Here is a 21,635-nt window from a genome sequence, read left to right as displayed (position 1 = left end):
GGGACTAGACCTGTTTTCTTAAATCATCTTTGTAGAGGTTCAAGTCTATGATGACGCAGTAGGTATTCCAGGTTCAAGCCCAAAACTAGAGGTGAATTAAGCATTCAGGTTGCTGGATTTCTGAGATTCCATCATCGCATGAGATTGCAAGGTTTAAGATTGGCAAGAGGTCTTTTAGAGTCTGCTAAGCTGAGCAGAATCTTAAGCGTTTTTCACTGTGAATTATAAGCAGTATCAGTTGCCTTTCTGAGGTCTGAAGGAGTAAAAAACTTGAGGGACCTTCCTGTTCCTCTCCAATATAATAAAAGTTTCGTAGTGATTTTTCTCAGACCAGTAAGTCAGAGAGGGTTGCTGTTGTCTTCAGGAAAGACTATAGAGGTCTTCCTTCCTCATTCTGCTGTAGTTCTTAATTGTCTGTCTGCAAACAAGCTGTACATTTTGAGCCACTTGGCAAAGCTTTCATGGAAAATGGCCTGTTCTTATCCTCTCCCTTCATACCATCCAGGAAACACTCCCTTATCCTTTTCAAAGCATATTTTCCTGTGATACCAGCTGCCATAAACATTATCTCAAAAGTAAATTTGCCCTTTTTCCATCTTCCATGCCCCCAAAATGCCACGATTGGAGACTTTCCCCACCTTCAACTCCCACCCCTTCATTTCTGCTCTTTCCATGATTAGGTAACAGTACTCTTTATTCCAAAAGTAAGTGTTGCACAAAGAAAACAAAAGTCACATGCTGTACCTTCTTTCATGATATGAGAGATTCATGGGAGCCAGAGTGAGCCGTTCTATAAGATGTACTCATTATTGCATACAGCTTTGGGATGAGGCAGTGGTTTGTAGAACAATATTCATTCTTCAGTTACTTTTTAGTCATCCTAAGATGGAATCACCCTGGCAGTCAGTCTTGGAGACCTGGTAACCATGGAAGGATTTTCACATTTCTAGAATCCAGCCTCTTCTCAGTAGCTAGTAAGAATGCTCTAGAGTTTGTACCTCTGCATTAGAGGGTTTTCATTTGGGCTAGCCACATCCTCAGGCTCTAATAAAATGCAGGAGATGGTAATAGCAACAAATCGGCATTGGTGCTTAGTATATAGTCTGGACAAAGGCTATCCATGGAGTAGGTAAACCAAGTAGTCTGGAGTTTAACATCTTAAATCCGTCTTGTTTGTGGATGACAGTGAAGGGAAAGTGCTGCCATCTTTAGGGTGAAGGAATTTATGGAAGCATCCCGACTATAAGTCCTGGAAGTATTTCAGTGGGCAAGATTTGCACGCAGCTTGTTCCTTTTTTCTCTTGCAGTAGTTTTTGGAAATGTCAGCTGGCAGAGATCATGATATTACCATCTGATGGGTAAACATTGCCAGTCTTTTGAGGAGTGGCTTGGATTGGTCTAAGCAGTTGCACCAATTTCAGCCATGTGGGCGGTGCCAGTGAGAACAAAGAACTTAAAGTAGTTTTTCCAGAGTCCAGAGGAGCACTGTAATAGACAACTGTGGGAATCCATCACCGTGAGACTTTGGTGAAAAAAATAGTTTTCCTTTGCTAGTTTATGTAGCTTCAGTCTTTCGTTTCACAGATCATAGGGAAGTGGGTCTGGAAGGGACCTCATGAAGTTATCTAGTCCAGACCTCTGCTCAAGGCAACATCATCCCTGACTAAACCATCTCAGCCAAGTCTCTGTCTAATCTGTTCATGAAAATTTCCAAGGATGCACAGTTTACAGCTTTTCCAGCTTGCCTGCTCTAATGCTTAACCACCCTCATAGTCAGAAAATACTTCCTAGTCTTCAGCCTAATTTTTGTTTCGGCTGCAGTTTGAGGTCATTGTCATTGCACATTGATCTTTCATTTCCCACTTAAGATGTGCAGTCAGACTAGTGGTTCACAACTGCTATAGATGGTGGACTCTTTCCCTTGTAGAGGAGTATGAATCTGGTGAACTCCATCAAAGCAGCAGTCCCTTACATAAACATGCAGTGAAATGATGCTTTATAAGTGATACTTAAGGCCAAAACTAGACTAAGACTTGAATTCTGGGATTTCCCTCTCTGGATTGGGGCAGGGACTCTTGTTATGTATCTGCTCAGTTTGTACCATTATGGGGCTTCCTATTAGGGTTAGGTAATGCCAAATACAGAGAAGAGTTAGAACTTACTAAGAGAAAAAGAGAGAACTTACCAGATACTTGGTACCTTATATGGGCAAAAGATAAATCTGGCACCAAGATAATGAAAGCATGCAGCCCAAGCATAGAATCCTGTACAATAAATTTGATTTAATTAGGTCACCCCTATCGATGACAGACCTCTGCTCTTCCCTTACAATAAGGGGCTCAAGTGTATGCTATTTAAGAACTAAATCTGTGCTTTAATTCTGCTCCTTCCTTAATTTTTTTCAGCAAGATCTAGTTTTACATTGCCTTTGAAAAACCTTTCTGAACTTTGTACAGACTTCATATTAGCCCTTCTCATGTCTTTTATATTGGTTTTGCAAGATGACAGTTGAAAGGGGTTCCTGTTTATTTATCCTGTTCTTTTCCCAAGAGACAGTTGGCATAACACAAATAAAAACATTATTGGACCAAAGTAAGCGTTAAGCTGAAAGGTTTTAACAATGGCCATTAGGCAAGTTTCTTGTGAGATTGCCAGTAGGTGACTGTCAGACCTCAATGAAAATGTTGATTGTGCCAGACATTCTGCCGTATTCAACCGAAGAAGCAGTTAAGCCCCTTTACACAAGAGATTGCTACAGGTGATAAGTAGATGGCCCCAAGTGCATGTTGGATCAGAACTACGCCTTGTTGGGTGAGGCTGTGGATGGTAAGTATGCAGAATAAGCCTTTGGTTTTGCAGCCTTTGTGTTTAGAGGGTAAAAAAGCCAGAGAAGTGCTGCAGAGCAGTTTTGACTGTAACTATAAAATGAGACGGGAGAATTTGGAAATGGAGCTTGCTGAAATGATAATGCTTAGTTGTTGCTGAAAGAGGAAGCAATCTGTTTCTACTGCATCAAAGGAAACAGGACTGCATCCCTTTTCTGTCAATCAGCAGACCCCAAATATTGTGACAAATTTATTTCATGTCCTCACACAAGCATCTCTGCAGGATGCTGGGGACTGAATGCTGCTGGTGTCCTTGTGCCCCAGTAATCACTAGAAATAAGGGTCTTCTCCATCTCAGGATTGTCCCATACAGGGTTTTCCAAAACTCCTAACCAGGTAGTTTAAAGTGCAGCTTAATTCTTCATGGGTGTGGTGTTACAACCTGGGTGTGGGTTGGCCACCCCTGCTTTAAAGTGTGTGTGTGTGTGTGTGTGTGTGTGTGTGTGTGTGTGTGTGTACACTACCATACCTCCATGTGGTTGGTCCCTGCTGAGTGTGCTTTGAGCTTCCCACTTACCAAGATCTTATTAGCCACAGAATCCCCTTGCACTGGGGATGGGGAACATCCTGTTTGTTTTTTCCATCCCAATGTTTGCTGACTACCATAGCAGATGGAAGGGCCCTGTTAGAGGGGCCATGTGTGAATAACCTTCAGGTGCAAAGTGTCTTGTAGCCTTGCTGTCACATTGGAAGACCTTTTGGCATCCTGGAGCTCATGATGGCCTAGAGAGAGCTGAACAGATGTTTCATTTTTCAGGGCTTCCAGATTATGGCATTGAGAGATGGCGTACATTAATAAACAAGGCAGTGAGAGATCTCTTCTCTCATCCCTTCTAACAGGAGGTGGACAGCCTCTGGAATGGGTGCATCAGTCACCTCCAGGCTTTTAAAATACCTGGGCTGGGGAGGGAAGCAGATTGATCTCCCTGCATGCAGCATGAATGAGAGGTCAAGGACTTTGTCCTACCGGATGTTTTCTCAAACTGGAGCTGTGACCCTTGTTTTTGTCTGCAATACGTAAGTGCCACCTTCTTGCCCCAGGGGAAGAGCTAAGCCTTTCCTTGTCCTGAAACCTCACTTGTCCTGTCATTAGGGTGACTGATGCCTTCTGCCTACCTCTCTGATTCTGTGCAGTGTGAGTCTACTATTTACACAGCTGATCCTACCAGCGTCAATCTGGCTGAGGCAGTTATGGTTTTTGGTTGTTCTTTGCAGGAGTCTGCTGCTACATCTGGTCCTACTCTCCCCCAGTGGGAGGGGGAATACCCCATTTGGATGTACATACCCTTTGTCTCTCAAGGTAGATGATGGATGGCCCTTGGCAGTAGAGCAAGTCTGCTAGTTTTCTGGATGTTTTCATCCACACCAGGAAAGATTATTAGATGGGCTTACCTGGCTAATGAAGTACGTTTCTGCCTGTTACTAAGTGGATTTCTTCTCTTTGTGAGGCTTTCATTCCAACTGTCCTAGACCAGTCGTTCTCAACATTTTTTTTGTCCTAGGACCCATTTGTCCCACTCCATTTGTAAACATTGATGGCCAGTCCTGACCCACTGTCCTCAGGCCCCCAGTGTGTGGGGCATATGGTGGGTGTGTGGGGCAATGGGGCCCCAAGCAGCCCCTTGCAGGCTGGAACTGCCATCCTGCAAGGGAAAAGCCATGTTTTCCATCTTTTCCTCCTTTAAAGGAGAATCCACTTTTAAAGTTTGTTCACAGCCCTTCCATATATTCTTGCAACCCACTTTTGGGGCGCAACCCATGGGTTGAGGAATGTTCTCCTAGACTGCCTGCCAAAACTGGAATGTAGATAACTATGTCACCTGTGTCAAGAAATACCTTCCTGCTGTTTCAGCTCTCCATGTGCCAGTGGAGGGTCGGTCTATCTTTTCTTACCTTGTAGTGCTAAAGTTCCTCGAGGTTCTAATTGGGATTCTCTCTGATATGAGATCTGGTCACTATGTGGGATCTGAACCTAGTCATACAATCCTCATGGGTCCTCTGTTATGAACAAAATGCTTGCTGCTCTGCCTGTTCATAAATATGGCTGTTTTGGTGGCCATTGGGAAGCAGGCTGGGTGATTGAGGCGGTGCTATTGGAGCCACCCTATACTGTGTTTTACCCAGATAAGGGCACTGATATTAATATTAATGGAATTTATGCCAGTGTAAAAATTAGAAAAGGAAACGGTTTAGGTTTTTAGCAGGGCTTTGAAAATCTTAACAGACATAACTTGGGTAAGATAGGAGACCATTGGAGAAGTTCAGAGGGGCTGAATTCTGACTACAACTTATAAGGACTGAGCTGAGTTGCTTTTAGAGGTCAGGAAGGAATTGGTTCCAGTAATTGAAATGAGAAATAAGGGCTTGAACAAGCTCTGAGCCCTCAAATTTGAGGGCTGAAAGAAGGCCCCTTAGTGAAGAAGTAGTATCAACATTTTTCTTTATGGTCTGGATGTGTATAACTATCTAGGTGGGAAGGAGTTAGTGATCGTCAGGTTAAATGCCTGACAGAGTAACGTCATCAAACCAACAGGAAATGGGATAACATCCTTTGTGAGGGGGCACATTTTTTGACAATTTTAAGTTTTAAATTGAGAGTGAAACATGTTTGCTGGAGTGTCTGAGATGTACTAACAGTGTAGTTAAAATTGTAGAATTCCTTTAGAAAAGTTAGGTAAAAAAGCAGTTGTAGTCGGGTGATCAGCTAGATCAACTCCAGAGGGTATCAGCCAAGATTAAGTTTCCTTGGAGAGCATAGTTATTCAACAGTACAGCAATAGCAACCATGCAGTTATAAGATTGATCTAGGGTTGGGATTCCTATTAGTAGATAGGACTCTGTTGGGGATGAGGGGCCCGAAGGTAGAGCTGGAGGGAATAGAGTAGCAACATTTGAGAAGGCTGTGCTAGGCTGATGAATACTTGATGCTGATTAGATTGAGATCACAAAGTGGTGAGATTAAGAGCTACAGAGTTAAAAGGAGTATTGTATAATGATATAGATTAATGGCTGGAAAGATGGACCTGTGACAGGGGAAAGAGCACAGTACCAGTGAAAAGCTGCTCCCTCCACCTTGCATGAGCTGGAGGGTTGATGTGTTAGGGGTAAATTCAGGAAATGAGGATGAGAATGTGGGAGGCTGAGGGATGAGACTGTGTTCATCATCAAAGTTGAAATTGGTGTAGGAAACTGAGCAGAGAGCCAGATACAAAAATTGGAGGGTAGTTTGAAATATCTGATGCATTGTTGGTTGAAGGAGTGGGAAAGACCTTTAAAGTAGCAGTAGTGAGACAAAAACATACCTTTGCATCCATACTGGAGGCAACTCAGGACTGGCAAATCAGGAGATGCCATGAAATGTATGGCTGCAGAGGAAGTATCAGGTGGAGAAGTTCTGATAAGGGAGGGGCAGGGTGGAGGGCATGTCAGGGTGTGAATGGCACAACATTTTGGTTTGGGTTTTTTGGGAGGGGGTTGGGGTTTCAAAAAGCAGGGAAGTAGGGGTGAATTTTTAGGTTCTTGGGTTAAAATGGGTGGGCGAAATATGGCCCACAGGCCATATGTAGCGTGTAGGCTGCTGGCAGTTCTGGCTGCTGTGTCGTGCTATGGGGAGGGCAGGTTCCAGTCCCATCCACAGCTTACACCAACTCCTGCCCCATGTGCCAGAAGCAGTGCTGAGTGCATGCCGAGATCAGCTTCTTTCCGGGGATTGGGGCAACTGCCTGGAACTGCAGCTGGTGTAGTGTTGCAGCAGCATCACCTGCGGACCCAGGAGGGTGCCCCAATCTCCAGGGGAAGCTGTTGCCTGTGTCTGCATTTGATGCCGGCACCTGCCCAGTGCTGCTTCAGGTACACAGACCAGGAGCTGGTGTAAGCTGCTGGGCCATGCTGTAGGTGCAGAAAGGTTTTGTTTTGTTTTGGTTTTTTTTTTTCGGGGTGGGGGAAGGCAGCCCTGCTCATGAGTGACAGCGGCTGGTGCTGGGCAAAAACAAGACTCAGCAGTGAGTGGTGCTCATTGCTTCTGGGGCCCTTCTGGCTGCGGCTACCTGGAACCCACTCCAAGACTGCCCTACAGCTCCTTTCTGCTGCTGCTATCACCACTCTGCAGGCCCGGGGAAGCGTGGAGGTGATAGCAGAGTGGAGGCAGCGGCGAGGAGCCACAGGGTAGGCCTAGCACGGGTTCTGGGTAGCCACAGCCAGACAGGCCTTGGAAGCAGTGAGTGTGCCCACTGCTGGGTCCTGCTTTTGGCCAGCACCTAGCACCAGCCCACTGCTGCTTATCAAGAGCAGGTCCACCTCTCTGTCTCTCCCTTCCTTGCCCTCCCCCTCAACCCCCCAACCGTCCGACACCTACAGCACGGCCCTGCAGCTTTACGCTGGGGATTGGGGCGTCTGCCTGAGCCCCTTCTTGGGGTAGAAGGGTGGGCCGGAGGCTGAAGCTGCCACCCATGCCCACACCAGCTCCCCCTCCCTGCCCCTAGCCCCATCCCTCCATGCCCCTAGCCCCATTCCACATAAGGAGGTTTGAGTTGTTGGGGGGTGTGTGGGGGCAGGAGTGCTAACCCAGCCTGCAACAGCTCCCCAAATCTCCCTTATGTGGATGTTGGGCCTAAATAATTGCCCACCCCTGGGTTACAAGGACAGACTTATGGAAGACCAGCAAGTAGCTGGTACTGGGAGAAACATGGGCTTGGTGGAATGGCAGAGAATAGAACATAGCTTAAGAAAGGGGGATGATAAACTGGCAATCCAAAAGGAAAGGGGAAAATGAAGCTGCAGGAACCCATGGTGGCCAAGCAGCTGACATTTTTAGTATGTTAAGGATTATTAGGTGGAATATTTTAAGCCAATTCCAGGAACCCCTTTATTTAGTAATCTGCACACTTCCAAGAATCTTCTCTTTTAGTATTCAAGTGCTAGATCTTTTCATCTGTAAAAAAGGAATCCATAAAGGGTACTGAATTTTGTTAATAAGCTTGAGAGTGAAGGAACTTGGTTGTCCTGTGCCTGGGGGTATCCTGTATGCCCTCCATAAGTGTAAATGTTTTCTTTTATAACTAAAGGTGTCACAGTACATCTGAAATACTAGTTGGACCTTAACAGTGTTGTGTTATGATTAATTCTGAAAGACTGTCTAAATGCATAGACCAGCAAGTGAATGTCATGTTTAAGCTCTAATTCAGGGATGTGTGTAGGGGGTGGAGGGAGACAGGACAGGGAAGCTAAAATAGTATAGATGACCTGGTTATTGTGGGTGGTAGTGCAGATGACTTGGTTGTTGTGGGTGGCAGTGGAAAGTTGCATTCAGATGCTCTAACCAAGAGAAACAGGTAGCTATGATTTGTGTTTTCTGCCAGTTGTCCTCCTTTCTTTGTGGCTCTGTGGCACTTAGCTGTTGCCTTCTAGAGAGAAGTGGCCAGAAATAGAAGTACCTTTACTATCCTAGTTGGAAACTATAAGACTTTAATGGGATGCTTCTAGTTCCTGAGCTGCTCTTGTTGGCACTGGTACACATCAGTAACATAAATAGAGTAATGGAGGGGTGTGTAACGTGGCAGTTGGGTGTCCCGAAGCCCCTCTCGTCATTGAGTTGGTGACCTGTGAATGGTTGGCAAGTGGTGGTTGAGAACAGAGCTCATGAAAGTGCCCAGGCAGACAAAGCTTCATCAAGACTCACTGCTACCCTGTATATTTTCACCTCCAATTGCCAGACATAAATGAGTTTGGCTTCTTAGTGGTTAAGCCACTTAAAAAGAGGGGTAAAATTTCCTATGAATATTGAGGACCAAGAGCAATGCTACATTTAGTCAATGGCTTGACTTGGATACTTGACTGAGACAGATTAGTGATTTTTTTTCTGGTGGGAGACTTCTGAGGATAAGGGAGCTGCCCATGCTCAAATGGTAGCAAGTATTTCCACTTAGCTTTCCAAGACTAAAAAATATGATACTGGTTAAATACTGTATTTACTTAAATAAAGGATAACCCTGAATAAGGGATGACCCCCTTCTCCAATCATTTGGAAATCTTCTACATTTTGTGGCTCTTGCCCTCTGCCCTGCTCACTTCTTCTCCCTGGAGGCTTCCTGGCCCACCTCACTCCTGTAACCCCTCCCTGCCCCCCCTCCCCTCCACTTTGCTTATTCCTCCCCACACTGTCAGATGCTGCTGCATCCTAGAGCACAGCACATGGAAGCTCAGCCTTTGCCTGGCCATGCAGCTGTGTTAGCGCTGTGGATTGGTGGGGCAGGCAACGCAATAGTGTTGGTGCTGCTGATTGGCTGGGCAGGGAAAGGAGTTTCCAGGTGCTCTGTGCCTGGGAGAGATCCCAGCCTGAGCTGGAGCCAAGCTGCACCTGGCAGTAAGGAGAAGGGAAGGGGATGGGCAGAAGAGGGGGCAGGATGCTGCTGTGTGTCTGACTGGCCCTGACCTGGGCTCCAGTGTCACAGTTGTAGTAGTCGCCTGCTCCCCCACTGCTTTGTATGCAACTTGAAGATATGGGGTTTCCAACCCATTTTGATTGGGGGAGGGCACAATGCATCTTATATTTGAGTAAATGCAGTATTTTTACTGTAAGATATGAGGTTGTTTTGACTTAAGTGTGGCCAGTCCACAGCATGTGGGCCACAAGTGGCCTGAGCAGCCACTTTTTGTGATGTGCAAGGAGCTGAAAACAGACTATACGAGTCAGGAAGGGGATCCAGAGTGGTATTCAGGCAGGGTGTCCAGCTTTCCTTATGGCAGGCCTGCCAGAAAGATTGGTTCCTATGATTGTGCAGTAGTGTTGTTTTAGGAAAGTAAATGTCTCTGGTGCTTAACATTTGTGAGCTGTTTCAAGCATTTCCGGTTTCTAAACTGCTTATTGTTTCACCAGCTTATACAGTATGTCATTGCCAGGTAGAACTGTGCATTCAGTGTGCAGTTGCTCGGAAACCAGTGGGCTGCCTTTTGCCAGAGACTTAAAACCGACCTGCAAACTGCATGTCAGTGGAACAAAGCTGAGACCTGTCATTCAGGTACTTGAGCCAGTTTGGAGGGTCAGAGAGGGGCAGCATTTCAGGGGGTCTCTGGGTGATTTGTGTAGGACCAATCAGTTGCAAAGAAAATGATGGTGCAAGTAAAGCATGATCAGTTTGACCACCTTGAGTTCAACCAAAGCTTAGTAGTGGTTTGTATGTCCTTGGCTGTTAAGTCAGGATGAGCCAGATCTGGTCCACAGCGGTTTAGGGAATCGGCAACAAGCTCCAACCCAAGCAGCGGAGGAGATGTCCTGTGGCTCCTGTTGCCTGCATTATTCATTTTATCCATTTTCTGCGGCAGAGGAGGCATCCCCAGGGTCCTAACACCTGTTGCTTTCTATTTATTCCCTTCATTGCATCTGTTGATTAAGGGGAGGCTGCAGGGATGTGACCCATAGAGGCAAAAAGTTGCCACCTCGTTTAAGTCTTTGGTAATACAAATTGATAAAATGTAAAAACTGTTACATGCAAAAATGCTCTGTAATGGCAGTATTCAAAATGAAGGGGGGGGGAGGGATGGGGACACCAAGTTTGATTTAAAAAGAAACAACACCAATTTTGCATCCTAGGAAGGTGGAAAGAATTTTGTTTAGGGAACTGTTTGAAATGAACTGCTCGTTAAATGCTATTTATCTGTACTGAACAGTCAGATGAGAACAGGTTTCTCCCAGTGAGATGCTATCTTTCAATTTACGTCTTTGACTATAATGAAAGGGTTAAACTTATCTTGAAAAAGATGAATGCCAAAGCAGGTTCAATACTGCACAATGGCATTCATCCATTAATACTGTTTACAAGCATTGCCAGCTTTAAATTGGTATTTTAATTTCTCTTTAAAACGAGGTCACAGTTATATTTATAGTTTTAACAAGCATCTCTTATTTCTCTGCAAGAGAGAAGGATCTTCCTTTCCATCTAGAAGCACAGAAGTGGTGGCCATCAGTACTGATGAAGGTTTTATTTGGTAGCCAAAATAAATTGAATCTTGTGCAAAGGCACAGATGTTTAACATCCTAAGTAGCTTTTTTTCCCCTTTTGTTCGCTGTTGTTTTCTTCTAAAATGTATGGGCACAGGTTACCGCAAAGTAAGCTAGGGCATGAACTTAAATGCGTCAGCTATTCTGCATTAGATACTCTTGCGCATGCTTTATTCCAGGGTAGATAGGAGAGTTTGCTTCACTGTTATTAAAGAGCATCTACCTCACATTGTACTGCAGCATGAGAGCATGTTTATGGTGGGCGGTTACTGTGAAGTAGTAGATGTGCTTATAAGTTCATGCCCCAGCTTACCTCGTGGTGATGTGCAATAATGTGTTCATACCCTGAGGGATTTTTTACATTTTTTTTTTTTTTTTTTTTGAGATGCTCATTCTTTGCTCGTATCTATCTGCATGGCTTCTCTTTGCCTTTGCTTGCTATTTGCTGCTGTATGTGTACACCAGGAAGAAACAGCTCAGTCAAATCCATTTAAAGAAAAATGAAACTTGAGTCAAGTGACAGTTTGAATTCATTGAAGTAATTAGGAACTCTGTTCCTCTTCTCTGAAGGCAGAGTTTCAGTGTAAGTGCATTCTACTAGAGAGTTGTCAAAGTTAATCCTGAAAGTGCTGTTAAAATGTATTTCGGCAAGATGGCTGCTTTCCTCTTCCTTAAGTTTCTTTTACTATCTGGATATCAACAGGCTGGCTGATTTGTGAGCTGTAGGTTGCCTTCCTAAGCTTGAACATAGTAAAATATAATAAGGGGCTGGTTTTATGTGGTAAATTAGATCTGCTATTTTGGCTGTCAAACATTGTTCGAGACACAATCTAGCCTCTGAACATGTTAGTCTCTCCCTTGCTTGGCATCTGTTTCCTGTTGCTTTTATTTGGTTATTTTTTTTTTTTTTTTTTTTGTAAACAGGAGACATTCTTACAACCCACTTGCTGATGCTGCTTCAAACCAAGTAATAATCTTTATCTTTGCAGCATGACAGCTTGTTTATTTGTAGCACCAGAAGTATTTGCTGCAAAAGATTATCATCTTGTATTCAAGAGAAGCGACTCTGCTAGTATGGAAATAGAAAGCAAGATGATACAGCATAGAGGTTTCAAATACAGCAATGTTCAGTTATTCTGTAAATGTTCAGTTCATTTTACAGAGTAGAAGTCTAAAAGCGTGTATGCACATACTCGTATAGTAGTGGCAAGGTTAGAAATATGCTTGTGCAATAGAGCGTCAACATGAAAAGGGACTATCTTCAAACTGTATGGTGAGATACCAGTTATACAGATTGAATTTTCTGCATTAAGCAGATGCTTACTTTAAGAAAGAGCAGTCCTTAATGTCAGATTGATACTTACCTGTTCAGCTGTGGCTAATATGGATGCGACTCTTTAAAAACTGTTTTGCTTGTCTTAACTGACACAGGTTTTCTGATTGCCTTTCTGTATTGACAGTGCTAAATTGTAATATTTCATTTCCCTTATCAACCCCACGCCCCTCCCCCCCAAAAACAAACAAACAAACCCACAACCAAAAAAACAGCCAGCTAAGTTTTGATTCTTGACACAGACTCTCAATAAATAACCCAGCTCTTTAAGTCTGGTAGGAACTTGTTCTCTTTTTTTTTTTACTTAGAAAGCTTGCTCCCGCTCAATCATGAATTATGGGAAGCTGAAGCCTAACTGTTTTAAGTCATTGTTTTTTCACCATGGTCATATTGCAGTGTACTAGGACCACAGTGTGGCCCTCCTGTGTATCAGGGTATACGCTGGCGTGGCCCATCTCTTTGTGACATTGCAGTATTGTACCACTGGGAGACTTTCTTAGAAGTGGAAAGTCTTTAGTAGGAAACCTGCAGAAGCCACAAATAAAAATTAGTCCCTTTTTAGTCTATTTATCAAAATATTTACTGTTAAAGTATGTCTAAGCAATACTCTCATCAAAGGATTTTGTTTGTATTCAAACATTTGACTAAAAATTGCTACAAACATGCTCATTCTTTTGACACAGCATAGCAGCTGTCACAAAAGGCAGGCATCTCCTGCTTCTGGACCCATAAAGCTATCCTACCTTCCCTTGTTTGCTGTGCTCCACGTACGTCATAACTTTGATTGCTGACTCTGTGGCCTGTTGGTCTCAAGTGCTTTAACAGGTACTTCCAGAAATAATTTCAGCGGGCCAAACAAAAAGCTGCAGTGGGTAGTTGGGGAATTTCAAGGTAATTAAGACCATCCTTTTTCAGTAGGAAAAAATAATTTAAGAAAATGTTTCTTCCATTTGCATCCTTTTGGCAAATCATAGGGACAGTTTGTTTTGTTTTTGTTTTGGGAGGGGGTTGGGGGGGGGAGATATTAGGAAATATTCCAGGCTTACATTTGTGAAGAGCTACATGCTTTCTTGTTTGAGATGTGTTTAGTTTTCTTGGGCTGGCCCTGGTCTAAATCACTGCACTTCATTATTATTTTTAAATGTGAAGGTACTGAGATGGTGACTAGCTGAAGTGATCCTTGTAGGGCATTTATCTGATATAGTTTGCTGAAATGGAGGGGGAATGATTTTTCTGAAATAAAAGCTTTTAGTGATTGTAGGTACTGGAATTGCCATGTGTACTCCAGGTAGTCTGGAGGCAGAATCTATTTGGGTATTGAGATTGGTTTAAATGCTAGAGGAAATGGCTAAGTCAAAAAGTTGCAATGATTCAATAACATGGTTACCTACTGTGGGTGGGCGATACTGTAATACAAATAAAAATTACAACAAATGGATCCAGGTAGGCATGCAGACACAGCTAGGAACTAAAATATGAAATGACTTAGAAAGGTTGTTAGAATGATTAGTTTTTACTTATCCAAATTGAGTCCAGAGGAAAGTCTTCCCAATCCTTTAAGGAGGCAGACCTTTTAGCGAGATGATGCTGAGGAGCTGCTGTTACTAGGCCTGTGCTTGTGGTGTTGTCTAGTTATGTGATCTGTGTGGCTGTAGCAGAACTGTGGCATTCTGCTGTTATCTGGGGTCTCAATTAGAGGGAGATTGAGGCAAGAGCAGTGTGTCCTACAAAGCCTTAACTCAAAGGTCTCGGGGGGAAAAAATAGCTGAGGCACCTTATGTTCCAGCTTTATATTAGTGCCCATTGAAAACCATTGTCCTGTTGAAGTTACACCAAGGAAGAGCCCTGTCCTACATCCTTTCCTTTTGGCTGTCACCCCAAAATACAAACTTGGATGTGGGTGTCAAGTCTAGCCAAATAGGCGTGTGCATTCCCGCAGTGCCTGCTGCTTTTGCCAAGCATGTGCACACTGAGAACAGAGGCTGACCTCCTGTCTTGGAGCCCGAGTACCTGAAAGCATATCTTGGCTATTGCTGAAGGGACTAGGCATTTCATTATACTTCCCTTCCCACATGACCAGCCTTGGACCTCGATATACAAACTTTCCTCCTGACTAAACATGAACAAGCAAAAACTAATTTCTGTCAGGCCTTTATCACTAACTTTTCCAAATTATTTGGGAATTTTTATCAGTGGTTTGTAGCTCCTCTCAATTTTTAGTATTTTCTAGAGGAGCACCATATCGGATCGGCCTGCCCAGAGTGCAGTCCAGTCCAGCCCCCCACTGGGAAGAGCTCAGTGCTGCCCTGGCCCCAGCCCACAGCACCAGCCTGCCCTCACCCTGCATGCAGATCCTGTCTGGGGGCACCCTCCGCCCCATGCCCTACCAGGGTGCGCATAGCAGCAGGAGCTGCCCTCCCCGTGTGCCTCCTGAACGAACCGCTGATGGCTCCATTCTGCACTCTGCCCCGGCTGTACACTGCCTGCCCCTACCCCTTCCCTTTCCCCACACCAGACTTACCAGCTGGACGCCACTGTCCACACTGCCCGGCTGTATATCAGAATCTGATCGGTATCAGCTGATATGGCTTGTTCAAAATCAGCCATTGGTATCAGCCCAAAAAATCTCTGTCAGTGCACCCCAAGTATTTTCTATCACTTGTATTTTAGTATTACTTCAATGCCTTGGCTGACCTCACTGTACAATGGTTATGTAGTATACCAAGTTAAACCGTCCTTGGCCAGAAAAGTATACAAGCCAGATATATTGGAACAGATACAGTATTCTCATTTTACAAATAGGAAACTCCCACCTTTAAGTGACAGCTTTCAGCCTTTGGCTGAGTTACTCATGAAGCTTTTGGCAGAGACAGGTGCTAAGGATGCCATTTGCCATTTCTTCCAGGTCCTAAGTTAGAGAACGTCCTGACTTTGATCTCTTCTGTGTAGCACTACATCTATTTCTTCAGATGGCCACAACAAACAACCCTGTGCCTTTTTGTTTTCTCATTCGGTTTTCATTCCGGGTACAACTGTTGCTTTCAAAGCCAGTTTGACCTAATTTTACAAATGGCTTGTCTTTTATTATAAATGCTAGATGTCATGAAGTTGGCTGCTGTGGTGGCTCATTAAGTCTACAGATCTGCCCTTCTCATTTTATTTGTATTTTACTACTTGTGGTTGAATGTTTAAAATCAGTTTAAAACCATCATATTTTACTTTCAAGCGTGCTTAAAAAATGAGGAATGGGACTTGTCAAACAGTTAGTTTTCCTGTGCTTATTTATGGTCTTATTTTGGTCCCTGGTCACCAGCGGACTGGCTTAGAGTATGTGTTGTTTTGTTAACTGGTTTTCATTATTTTCTTTCCCTAGAATCCAGCAACTATCACCAGAATACTTCTTAGCCATTTCAACTGGGATAAAGAGAAGCTGATGGAAAGGTAAGCAGATGCCTCTTAGATAATGGACACATTTCTGTTAAAACCCACAAGTGTGGTGATTTACTGGCTTGATGTGATAATTATATGAATGCTTAGTAGGGGTGTGCAAAATGGGCCCTATTCAATTCAGATTCGGCCTGATTCGGGGACAATGATTCGATTAGTTGATTTGGATCACTGTCCTTGATTTGGTTCAGCCAAATCTGAAGATTTGATGCTGATTCAGAGAATCAGCAATTTAACCATAGACACAGCTTTAAGTATTTTTCTACATACCTTGAGGTACCAGCACAGCTTGTGAACGCTGGGATGCTGGGGCAGATGGAGCATCCCACAGGATGAATCTCTGTCTAATCGAATCAGGGACCGAAGCTTTGCACAGCCCTAATACTTAGTATATGAAGAGAACCTTTTGGATAAGCCAGGGATGTCACAACAGTTTACGTAGCAGCATGTACCAACTACTGAAAGGTCACTCCTTGTTTTGACATTTTCTATTTTGCACAGTAGGTTACAAAACTTAATTGTCACTTGAAAAAAACCCCTTTCGAGGAGAAGGTGCCTGTGTTGGCTGCCTTTTCCCATCCCTCGAATCCCTTTCAGCTTTACCAGTACATGTATGGCTTAGGAATTTTTCTACATGCTCTCAATAGAAACAGGCATGAACATGTTACTAAGATTCTGCAAATATTTGATCTTCAGGGTTGGGTGCCTTGTGGAGAGGTCTGTTAGTCATTGTGTCTGATGATTGCTTTGAGGTGGCTAGAAGCATTCATTAATTGGGTTAAGATTTTACTCCTCTTGACTGATACAGGGCAGTGGTATATGTGCCAGACTTCTTTCTATTGATTTTTTTCTTTTAAACTATTCACTTTTTATGGGAAGGAGTGGCAACTTGAATCTTGGGTTATTCCTGGCCAGAGATTTAACTGGTATAGCCCTCCTTTAACTTCTTGGCTCAAAAACATGTGCCCAGTATGAGGTCATTTGTGTATGGAAATAAATATCTTTGTATAGCAGAGGCGGGCAAAGTCTGGCCTATTGGCCGAATTGGACCCACAGCCGACTCCACTTCCCAGCAGACCCTGCTTGCATCGCTGCAGCTGGTTTCCATGGAGAACCCAGCAGCGGCAGGCCTGTGACAGTGCAGGACCAGGGTTTCTATGGAGACTGGCTGCAGTAGTGCTGTCAGGGTGCATGGCTTAGTGGGGAGCTGCTCCAGGGCCAGGATCTTGTGGTGATAATGTAGCCTAGAGCCAGGGCAGAACTGCAATCTGCTGCTTGTACACTGCCACTGCTGCGAGATCCCGGTCCCGGAGCACCTTCCTGTGCAGCTGCACACCCTGCCAGCACTGATGGGGCCAGTCTGCATGGAAACCCTAGCCCCCTGCTGCTGCTGGGGTCTCCATGGAAACCAACATGGGCAGGAGCTACTGGGAAATGGAGGCCAGCTGGATCCACCATTTTGCCCACCCCTGTTGTATGGTCTATAGTGCGGTAAGACTTTCCTAAGTTATTTTACTGCTGCTGATTATCTAAGCTCAAATCGAGCAATTTGGTTAGTGACACATTTGTCCTGGTACTAGGCCAATAGCTGGGTTGGTCAGAAAGTTAGACATCTGTCCTGAAAAAATGCAACTTTTCAGTGGTGTGTGTATATATACAATGCTGTGGTTTCCTATAGGCTCACTTTTTCCAGTATCTACTGGTTACAGTGGAGTCTCTGGTTTGCCTTTTAAGGTTGTTCAGGAACATAAGGTGGTAGGATGCTCCTAGGTGTATTACTAGATGTATGAAAGTAGCTTGGTATATGGTGGGGACATGTAGTCTCTCTTGGGATAAATGGGAGAGGTAATGTTAGCAGACATCAGACCCATATAGTGGGCTGAGTCAGGGTCTTGTATGACACACGAGCCATATTATGGGGTCTGTGATCCATCAGTTTAGAAGGTGGGCTTTAGGTTGTTTTTTTTCATCCTTTGGTGGTTTTTACAGTTCAGGAGTCCTGATATAGCTTTTTTCCAGGGCAGCAGGCCTTTCAGTAGCTATAAATTTGTATATACGTGTGTATATATAATAGGTCAGTGGTAAGGGAGTGAAGGTAAGGTGTATAGCTAAAGCTTTAGTTATCTCTGAAATTTGATGTTGAGGTTTTTTATCTCGGTGTAGCTGCACAGGTTTCTGAGGTTAAGTTGAAATTATGGAAAAGATTTTTATTGTGTTATAGGCATTCTTTGGAGCACCAGCAGTCACTTAAAATTGCTTTGTGGCTTTCTCACCTAGCTTATTTACTATAAGACCAGTAGCATCAGTTTGAGAATGGAAGGCCACGGGTGAGATGAAAGGAACACTGTGACTTCTTTAAGCATTAATTTTAAGAGGATTTCACCAACTCAAGGATTTGCACAAAACTTCAGAATGACGCCTGTACACGAGGTGCATAACAACTAACCATTGGCATTTAATGTCTTTGCCCAATATCAACAAAATGTCAGTAGTATTTCCTACTAAGCCAATTTTTCCCAGGTGCTCAGCCTTGTCTCCCTGGAAAAGCATTTGCACAAGCTTGGCAGCATTGCACTAAAGCTCTGTTTTGTCAAGCTAAGGAGTGGGAGTCTAGAGAAGATTTTTTTTTTAAAGTTGATTCTTCATAGAGAACAACCTGACGGATTCTTTTTATGCCAAGGTCCTGGTGTGAACACTTTTGTATATTGCTGTTGCTGTGTGGGTACAATATGAAGGAGAAGATAGGATCCTTTGAGCAGTCAGGCTCTGAAGCATTGTGGCAGAGTTGAAAACAAAGCCAGGAGCTAGCTCCAAAGCTCATCTTCCATAACAAGTTTCCATTTTAGAAAATGTAGCCAGCTAGTAAATCCGTGGGTTTAGGATTTGGTTAATAAAATACAAATTCTTGTCTTGTCTTACCTTTATTTGTTTTCCGGCAAGTCCTAATGGAACATTGTGCTGGTGAAGATGAGAGAAAATGAAACTAATGTTTGTTGTCCAAGGAGAGCAAATGCAATTTGCATTTTGTTGATTTCTGTTAAATGTTTCTTTAAGAAAATAACCCTTTCAAATATCATTTTAAATCTTGGAATTCTCCATATGTTGTCCATTTACACATCTTTGTACAGAGGTGGTGAGCTCAAAGAAGGCTGTTTTTCCTTATAAACTAGCATAAACAGGTAAAGTTTAAAAACTAGCCCTACAGCTTGAAGTGAAATAAAGCACCCTAAATAAGGGGCTTGTCCTTTTTTATAGTGCTTAGCACTTCCACATCCTGTTGACATTAGTAATTATAAAATATTTTTAGTTACAATCAGAGAATCAGTGACATGGTTGAAAATTTATCTTGCCTCTTAGCATATGAAGAGCCCTCCCTATCCCTTAGGATATTCTGTGATTGTCATGCATATCCTATATTGAACAAGCTAATTTTATATCTGTGCAGCACTTTTTTAGCTCTTTAATCGCATGCCATGATGCAGAATCTAAATCACATCAGGAATTTGCTTGAATGATATAAAATGTTTCAGCAGATTATGTGAATACATATTGTCAAGACATCATCCCCAGCCAAAGAACATCCTATCCAGTGACTAAGCATTCACTGTCTTTCAGATGTCTGTAAGCAAAATTTGGTGTTTAAAAAGCATTTACTGGAGAATTGAGGCTTGTGTGGAAGGAAATATTAGGCCTAGCAGGAAAGTTTTGGTGTCTCATGTTATGTATATACTTTTGTTCTGAGACTTACACAAGGTCTGTCCTTCCCTTCTTTCCTTATTCCAGCCTCTTTAACTTTTGACTCATGCTGTCATTGTGGTTGGATATTGGTGCTGAATTAATAGCTTAATCAGTGAACCCAGCTTCTGACAGGAAAATAGCATATACAGAATGAGTTCATACCTCTTAAAAAGAAGAAAGAGAAAACACTTGCAGCTGAATCATCTTCCATCATTTCCATGTATGTCATGGTTGGGAAAAGCCACATCTGTGACACCCTCTCCAGTTGACTCTTCCAGGGAGATGGATGTAGATTTTTTGGGCACTTGTATGCGTGGGGAAATTGCCCTTTTTAGCAGTTTCATTGGATGTAAATGACTTTATGTAGCAAACTAAAACACATCCTGATGTATTTTAGTTTACTACCTAATAAATTGCAGTGATACATCCATCCATGAGCCCTCTTGGGCTTCCTGTACCCTGTACACAGTCCCTACTGCCTTCTTTGACTGCCAGCACACCCAGCTTGCCCCTGGGGCATCATGGGGAGGAGGTAGGAGGACAGTTGGGTATGCTGGTGGCCAGAGAAGGTGGTGGGGTCGGTGCATGGGGTGCTGGAAGCCTGAGCGGGCTTTGGGAAGCTTGGGCTTGGTAGACTTACAGCACCCCATGCACCATCCCCATCACATTCTCTGGCTGCCAGCACACCCAGCCATGGGCAACTAGTACTCCCTTAGTCGGGGGGGCACATGGCCCCCCCCCCAAACCAGTCTTGCTGGCTGGGATGGGGAGGCCCCCCATGACAGATCTCATTGCCCAGAGGTTGTTCATCCATAGCTGATCGCTGCAGCTGCTTCCAGGAGTGGCTGTGGCTGCTTCTGGAAGCAGCTGCAGAGATCGGCCATGGCTTGAAGGGGGGTACCGGTGCTCCTGCCTGTCGTCGTCGTCCGCCCCCCCCCCCCCCCCCCCCCCCCGCCCATCACCTAAGCAACAACTGTGGCCAATTAGGGGGTGCACATGCACCCCCTGCGTGTCTCTAGTGCACCCAGCTGCTCCCCTGCTGCCTTTCTGCATGGGCCCAGGGGCAAGCCAGCCCATTCCTGGGTGGTCCCAGGAGGCAGGAAGGCGGTGGAGAAGGTTCACAGGGTGCTAGAAGCCCTGGCGTGGGGAAAGAAAAAAGTGGCAAGGGGCCCGGTCCTTTTATTATTATTTTTTTTTTCTTTTTTTTTTTTCCCCAGCAGAGCCTGCCCGCAGCTGGGGGGGAGCTTCTGGCAGCATCTGGGCTGTGGGGAGCCCTGGTCCTTTCCTCCAGTGGCAGTGCCCACTAGAGCTGCCCAGGCAAGCTGCTATTGGGCCAGGTGCTACCCCAGCTTAAAGTCAGCACCTGACCTGCTAGTAGCACACCCAGGTGGCCCTGGGGGGCACCGTCTCTGTGGAGGGAAGGCCCAGGGCTCCCTTGTAGCTCAGGGCCTGCCTGGCAGCTTATCCCCTGGCCGCAGGCAGGCTCCACCAAAAAAAGAAAAAGGATCGGGCCCCTCGCCATAACAGTGACTGGAAGCCCCTAAATTGAAATGATGAGGTATTTTTAATTGTCACAATTAAAAACACACCACTTCAATTTAGGGGAACCTAATCCCCCATCACATGTACAAGGAGCCTTTAAGGTTCAAGATCTTCCAAATGATACCTTGTGTGCCTAGCCTGATGACATCAAAAGCTGAAGACCTCACCTGTGCTCCTCATTTTGCCTTTTATCAAATCTTTCTATTTCTGAAGACTAGCTGGACTGCAGTGAAGGATATTAGATGCCACCAACCACTTTCAAAACCCTAAACCAGAGGTGACCAACCTGCAGCACAAGTGCCTCAAGTGGCATGGGCAGCCTGTGTGTGTGGTGCACAGATCAGGGAGGAGGTGGGCAGGGAGCAGAAAGCAGAGCAGCAGATTGGGCAAGGGAAGGGGGTTAAGAGTGGCACCTGGGGAGGGCATGGAGTTTTAATTTGTGACACCTCCCAAAAGCGTTGGCTTCACTGACCTAAACTGTCCCTCAGCACAGAGCTAGGCCATTGTTCAGATCTTTCTGGGCCATTCTGAGTTAAACTTTGTTCACATATGGAGCATGGAAATATTGTGAAGCAGTCAGTTGCCTTACATCACTCTTGGACAATAAAATGGAATATGCTTTATCACAATTATAAATTCAGTGCAGCTCCTAAAGATTATGAAAATTGCAGTGTGGGATTCTGCTTTCTTAATG

At 44.3% G+C, this 21,635-nt stretch overlaps 1 protein-coding gene across 1 annotated transcript in view; it reads left to right on the top strand.

The window, feature by feature from the left end:
• Positions 1-21,635, top strand: part of ARIH1 (ariadne RBR E3 ubiquitin protein ligase 1) — an 87,402-nt gene that overhangs the window by 18,470 nt on the left and 47,297 nt on the right. Inside the window, exon 2 of the mRNA XM_014604473.3 lies at positions 15,588-15,655. Within this exon, the coding sequence (XP_014459959.2) occupies positions 15,588-15,655 (68 nt within the window). The remainder of the gene's footprint in view (positions 1-15,587; positions 15,656-21,635) is intronic.

Source organism: Alligator mississippiensis, chromosome 11 (genome assembly GCF_030867095.1).
Source record: "Alligator mississippiensis isolate rAllMis1 chromosome 11, rAllMis1, whole genome shotgun sequence".
In the NCBI taxonomy this organism is placed as follows: domain Eukaryota; kingdom Metazoa; phylum Chordata; order Crocodylia; family Alligatoridae; genus Alligator; species Alligator mississippiensis.
The sequence above is the reverse complement of the archived record's forward strand: the minus strand, read 5'-3'. Positions and strand labels throughout refer to the sequence as shown.